At 42.9% G+C, this 6951-nt stretch overlaps 1 protein-coding gene across 21 annotated transcripts in view; it reads left to right on the top strand.

Annotated features, from left to right (window-relative positions):
• APBB2 (amyloid beta precursor protein binding family B member 2) overlaps positions 1-6951 on the top strand; it is a 338648-nt gene that overhangs the window by 268292 nt on the left and 63405 nt on the right. For all 21 annotated transcript variants that reach the window (XM_023532201.1, XM_023532208.1, XM_023532198.1 and 18 more), the window contains 2 exons: positions 1265-1411; positions 4379-4506. In XM_023532201.1, the coding sequence (XP_023387969.1) occupies positions 1265-1411; positions 4379-4506 (275 nt within the window). The remainder of the gene's footprint in view (positions 1-1264; positions 1412-4378; positions 4507-6951) is intronic.

Raw genomic sequence — 6951 nt, 5'->3', positions numbered from 1 at the left:
TGAGTGTATAGGCCTGGATTTATTTCTGGGCTCTCTATTCTGTTCCATTATTCAATGTATCTGTTTTTATGCCAGTACCATGCTGTTTTGATTACTGTAGCTTTGTAGGATAGTTTGATATCAGGTAGAGTGATACCTCCAACTTTGTTCTTCTTTCTCAAGATTGCCGTAGGTATTTGGGGTTTTTTTTTTTATGGCTCCATATAAATTTGAGGATTATTTGTTCTAGCTCTCTGAAAAATGCATTTCTTCATTTTATTATGAAGTTCACTTTAGGAAACTTTACAGGATGCTTCTGGAGAGTCGTCCTCTTGGCTCCTATGGAAATGTAACATCTTGTCTGCCTCTCCTTTCATGGGAAGGTGTTCTCTTCAACTGATGTGCAGCTAGGAGGGACCCCAGGCCACAGAGCGGGGTGAGAGACCCCCGTTCCGACTACCTGTCAAACTTGGCAGTGGACAGCAGGGCAGATGCTGTAGCTTAATTGCCATTACATGTCCCAGGAATTTCTTTTTTATACATCTTTGGATTTTTTTACTTGTTGTAATATGCATATAATACTTTTTATATTTAAAAATAATTGAATAACAGCATTAAAAAGGAAGACAAGGAACATGATCTCAAATAAAATATCTGTAAATGATAAAAGAATAAATAAAACTTGTGCTTTAAGGTATCTCACAAGTTTGTCCATTCTGTAGGTTTCTCAGGATTTGGTGCTAATAACAAATGCTAGAGGACCTGAGATCTATTAGCATGAAAGCACATTCTCCCCACACCCCCCCCATCCCATTTTCCTTCATTTCTGGGTATTAGAGAATACATTTGCTTTATTGTTTTTAGAAACAAATGCCTAACATGGATTTAATTCATTCTCTCTCCTATTATCGTTTTCTAAGTGCAAGTAACAGATCTTGTGGAGATTAAATTTCTTCCTATAAAAAAACTGCCTTCTAATAAATAAAGGAGCTAAGAAATATTTATGTCTATTAGCCCTTTAATTTTACTTTTAGTAATCTGCTCTAAGAAAAAAGTCTGAACACACATACAGAAAGTTAAGCAAGAAGATATTTATCACTGTGTTTTTTAATAGCAAAAAAAGTCACAATTTAATTTTCCAACAATAGAGGATTAGATGATTGAACATTGATGACTGAACATGCAATTAAATACTCTTTAGGCATACCTTATAGAGGATTTTAAATTGATATAGATTGACCTGTGACCAAAGAGTAATTTCTTGTTCTCTGACTTTGTCTTCTAGTGTTTTGCGGTACGCTCTCTGGGGTGGGTAGAAATGGCAGAGGAGGACCTCGCTCCTGGTAAAAGTAGCGTTGCTGTCAACAACTGCATCAGGCAGCTTTCTTACTGCAAAAATGACATCCGGGATACAGTCGGCATTTGGGGAGAGGTAAGTAACACGTGGAAAGAATTAATGGCAGACTTGGTTATATTCCTCTGTGCTTCAGGAAATCCCAGAGCTCTGTGAGACATGGTAGTGTGGGGCACTGCAGGTATTTATCAGGTGCATTTTCCCATAAAGGCAGGTAGTGTAGGCAGGATGTACCCTGTGATCTACCTATTAGTACTGCCAGGTTCCAGTGAGGACTGGAGCCCTGGGAGAGAATGTTGCTGAGTGTCTAAGTGACAGGGTCTAACCTGGTATCCCCGAATCCCCAGGGATCCGTAGATGGACTTTAGGGCAGGGGTCTCCAACCCCTGGGCCACGGACCGGTACCAGTCCGTGGCCTGTTAAGAACTGGGCCACACAGCAGGAGGTGAATGGCGAGCGAAACATCATCTGTATGTACATCCGCTCCCCAGCACTAGCATCACCACCTCAGCTCCACCTCAGATCATCAGATATTAGATTCTCATAGGACCACCAGTCCCTGGTGCCAGAAAGGTTGGAGATGCTGCTTTAGGGCACAGAAACCCCTTAAACTTGCATTCAGAATTGTTTGTGCCAGGATACAAGAGCAGTTTTCCAGGAAGAAGACACACAGCTCTCTCAAAGTATATCCTCAAAGAGAAATGTGACCCCCACACATACACACAAAAATGTTGATGCCCTGCTCCGAAAGTTGTCAGATGATTCTTTTGTAATACGTTCTTCACTTACAATCTGAAAATCAACACGATGTGTGCATTTTGGAATCAATATGTATACATTCTTTCTCGCTTTGAACAAAGTAATTCCATTTCGAAATGTTAGTTGAGATAACTTCAAAAAGGAAAAGAATACGTTAAAATACCAAATTTGTATAAAAATCATGTGAAATAGAAAAAACCATATTCCTACCGTGCTCTTGGACCTGTAGAACAAGCATCTTGGGAACATCTTCGAACAGCGCTACAGGAATCCACTGCCCTTGATCTCTCGCCAGTTAACAGGGCCTCTGTTGCCTTTGGGAGGACCAGCGTGCTTTCTAAGGTGAACTAGCCCCAAAGAAGTATATCACTCAGCTCAGTGAAAGGGAGCTTGACCTTGTTATGGGTCACATCCTGCAGGGCATGTTTAACATATCAGGTAACAATGTCAGCCAAAACAAGTCTGTCAGAGTCTAATAGTACCTGGGAGGTGTTTGCCATGAGCAGCTGCACAGAAGGGGGGTGGGGGATTACCCAATGGGTGTCGTATGTGGAGCCACTCCCTAGTGGGTCTGGCTGAAGATCACCTTTCGGCTCTAGTCAGTGCTCGATTCCTGGTGGGAAGGGACACAGAGGAGAAGAAGGCACCGAAAATCCTCAGACAGCTCTGAGTTATCCCAGAGCACATCATCTGGTTGACCCCGGCGGACTCGGGACCTGCTCCACTCGCAGTTCCCAGCTCTCCATGGCTCTGTGATCGTGCAGCTCCGAAGCACTGCCGCACAGCATTCTCAACTAAAGGCTGGAGGAAAGGAGCCCAGACTTTAATGGAAGGGCGGAGTGGGGACGGCAGCCCATCACCGCATCTTGGCTCTTCATCTTGGCTCTGCCAACCGTTGCTCTGCCACCAACCAGTTACCTAGCTTCTATGAGGTGCTGGGCAACTGAATTTCTCTAGGACCTGCAACTCAATAATGGTTAGACTACAAACTGATTAATTAAGAATTGGCTCTTTGCCCGGGGTCTGGACATGGATACAGCTATGACCTTGAAGTGTACACAGACAAAAGCTCTATCTCGCAGCAGATGGAATGAGCTACCATTCTCCAACAAAGACATTTGGGGGTGCTATAGGTCTGAGGTGGTAGGTAGCCTTTTGCTCCAGGCTCTGTGGAGTGTTCCCTCTGAGAACCTGGGATGGGAACCCGAAACATTCTTCGAACCATTGCACAGAGTAATTTTATGTATCCTGCTTTGGAATTGAAGACCCACCAAGAAGACTCACTGTTCTGCCCAGCTAGACCTCCCTAGTTTCAACAACACAGCATCAAGGTTGACCGTGACCCTCAGGAGACACAGTCTTTCGGTTGTGCAGCAAAGTGTAATAATTTCTTAAAATTATCCTTGAGGAATTCCTCAAGCAAGAGGAATAAAGTTGAGTAAGTCTAGCGTTCCTGCTGTCAAAGAGCCAATATGTGTGGGGAGACAGAAAACCAAAAACTGAGTAGTGATGTAAGAGATGAGAAACCTTGGCCTCCCCCTACGTTGGTGTTAACACAACACCTATGTAGCTAAAGGCATCACAGGTTCTGTGTCAGACCTTGAACAAGTGATTTAACCTTTTAGCCTTGGTTTCCCCATCTGCTAATTGGAAATAATAACAAATCAAGCTCTCAGGGCAAGCTGGAGAGTTCATGAGCCAGTGTACCCTAAGCATGTGGCATAATATCTGAGATGCGATAAAGTTACATAAATGTTAGCTGTGGTAGTACCAAGAAATGTCACAAAGCTGTTCTACTATCTGCCAGCCAGATCACACAGACAGAAAGTGGTGTAAAAGTCGAGAAGATATGGACGTTGTTACGGGTCTGGAAAGGCTGTCCGGGGGATGCCCAGTGAGGGCTGGCCAGGGTGAAGGAATGGGGAGAGAGTTGTTATGAGAATGCCAGGCATGGAGTTAGTAAGCGGCCAAATTCTCCAGGGAACCTGCCATTAACCTTTTTTCTTAAAGATTCAGAAGTGTAAATAAAAATGAGAGCTAGCTAGAAGGCGGGCTAGGGACACTTTTTAGAGGACTTGGAGAGGGAGAGAGAAATTGGGTATGTGAGGGGAATCTGAAAGATTTATGAATATTTTAGTTAGGAGTGACTGTTTCCCTCTCAAGAAAACAAATTATAGACCCAAAGGGTGGCTTCTTTTGATCGTTGAAATGACATCCCTAGATAACCACAAACTAGAAGGTGTGTAGCTTCCTGCAGAAGATAACATGTTTTCTTATTGAATCCAGGGGAAAGACATGTACCTCATCCTGGAGAACGACATGCTCAGCCTGGTGGACCCCATGGACCGCACTGTGCTCCACTCACAGCCCATCGTGAGCATCCGAGTGTGGGGCGTGGGCCGCGACAATGGCCGGTGAGTGCTCTGGAGTGATGCATGGGTCACTTGTCACCTCACCAGGTGCCCCAGTTGTAGCTCAATACCAAAGTGTGGTCTCGCTGTTACTGCACTTCACTGAATATACAACTTGACAGTAGACTGTTTTTAGAAATATAAAAAACTGAAGCATATTTCTGTTTCCCTGCCTCGTAAACCCTTCACACTACTTCCCTTCCTGATGTTTGCGCCTCAAAGCTTTTGTCAGCTCTGGATCCTGCCTTCAAGTCTGCATATTTCTCTTCCTGCTCATCTTCATCTAAGTTCCCAACTCACCATGGCTCTGTGAGCCCCCACCTCCCACCCCCTCTTCTCTGCAGTCTGTTTTAATCTTCCATTTCATTCCGTTGAGTCTCAGCCATTTCAGGTGCCCTACTACTGGTATTTTCCTCGTAGAGGGCTTGTTTGAAGGGAGGGGTTATATAACCTTCAGTCACAAGCTTTAGATCATTAAGTCATCATGATCAGGAACTTTAGTGGTTTGAAGCTGGCTGAACTCTTTTAACACCTGAAACATTTGGTCATATCAAAATTCCATTCAATATATATTTTTCTGAAATTCTGTTGAAAATTTGTTATGTACAGAAGTGTTTCTTACTTAGCTGTGTTGTGAATTTTCTGTTCTCCAGGATGACTGGAAACAAGGAAGTTCTGATTTTCAAATACATATCTTAACTAAAAAAGTGAGTTATCTCAGACATCGCCCTTGGATATCATTAAGTAATTGGGCTACATTAAATGCATTAACTTTTAAATTACAGTTGACCCTTGAACAACATAAGTTTGAACTGCCTGGGTTTGCATATGAGTGGCCCCTAGTCATTCAAACCCATGGTGTTCAAGGGTCGACTATATTTTTTATCCATGGCTGGGAATCCAAATATGTGAGGGCCAATTTCAGTTATACATGGATTTTCGACTGCTAGGGTGGTTGGCGCCCCTAACCCCCACATTCTTCAAGGGCCCATTATATAATTTATCTTTGGCGATTCTCAAGGCACCTGAGGATGTGCTAGCATTTAGGGATGAGCTATAGGATGATTAGTTACTGCTTTGTTTAGAATGGACAAGAGCATTGCAAAAGTGGGTGAAAATCCCAGTGACAGAGATGGCTCTTCTTGTTCCATTCTCAGACATTCTGGTTTATTGGATTGTGTGGTCCTCTGGAGGACTCTGCCTTGGCTTATGCCAGCTTGTGTCTACTAAGACTGGGCATCAGTGATTCAGTTCCAAGTCCTAAGCCATAAAGGAAATGGATGTCAGTTAAAGGAACAAGCATTTTTGCTGGAACCAAGCTGGAGTAATGGTTAGCATAAGAGAGCTGAGGTGTCCTCTGACTGCTAATTGATTAAACCTTCCTGGGAACACAGTTGTGTCTTTGAGCTTTTGTAATAGAGTGTTGAATGGTGACACCTGGACTAGGTGCTTTGGGGAAAACGAGTGGATAGATTATGTGTACACACCTGTCATTTGCTTGCTTGGCAGAGCTGTAGCTCTAGAGTTGGTGTGTGGAAATGAATTGGTTAATTTTACAAGGAAAATACCTGATGATGTTTGCTCATTATTAAAAATGTTTATCCTTGATGGAAGGGTATAAGATGCTTGCTTGATCCTTCCCTGATTCTTGTCCTTCAAGTTTGTTTTAAAGTTAGGAGCCAAGGTGAAGATCATTATATACATATATAACTAGTTAAGTTGTAAGTGAATTTCACTGATGAGGTGTTCAGCCTATCCCAGCTTTTTAAAGTGAGGCCAAATGCTACATGTTCAGGGAGAAAACAACTATTCAAACTCCAGCTGACAAAATGATTCAAGCTCTGAGCCTCAGTTTCTCTTATACATACAAAGCATATGTATATATGCCTGTGTATATGTATAATAATTGGCACTGTGATGGAGGCATGATGAATGTTTAATGAATATTAGCTCTTAATTTGTTAAAGCAGCAGACAGTAGCAAATACTATTAACGTAGTTTTCTTTCAAAGACAGGGTTGGGGTGTGGGAGAGGGCCAGACCTTAGGGAGGTTTCAAGAATCAGTTGATACAAAGGCCGAAAGGCTATTCCAGACACTATGAGTTCAGTTGGAGTTCAGTTGTCCTACAAAGAAGGAAGAGCCCCCCACCCCCTGCCCCGCAACGATGTCTGTGTAAATTAGGTTACATTACCTTGATTATGTTTTTGAAAAGTGGGCTATGTTACCCCTGTCTTAAACTTCTTTTTCTTACTCAGTGTTGGCAGATAAGTGTAATTTAGAAATTCACGCAGGGTTCCACGTCAGCTGTCAGGACCTCAGCAAGCTCATGGAGTAGTTGGGGGCCCTTGAACTGGATTGCTTTTGGAAGCAGTAAATTAAAAAGTAGGTTTGCCAGTGAAAGGTTCTATTTCTTCCCATTGGTCCCCTGAGTTTTCATTCCCTAAAAG

This window comes from Pteropus vampyrus, unplaced genomic scaffold, assembly GCF_000151845.1.
Source record: "Pteropus vampyrus isolate Shadow unplaced genomic scaffold, Pvam_2.0 Scaffold79, whole genome shotgun sequence".
NCBI lineage: Eukaryota > Metazoa > Chordata > Mammalia > Chiroptera > Pteropodidae > Pteropus > Pteropus vampyrus.
This window is presented reverse-complemented; position numbering and strand designations above follow the sequence as displayed.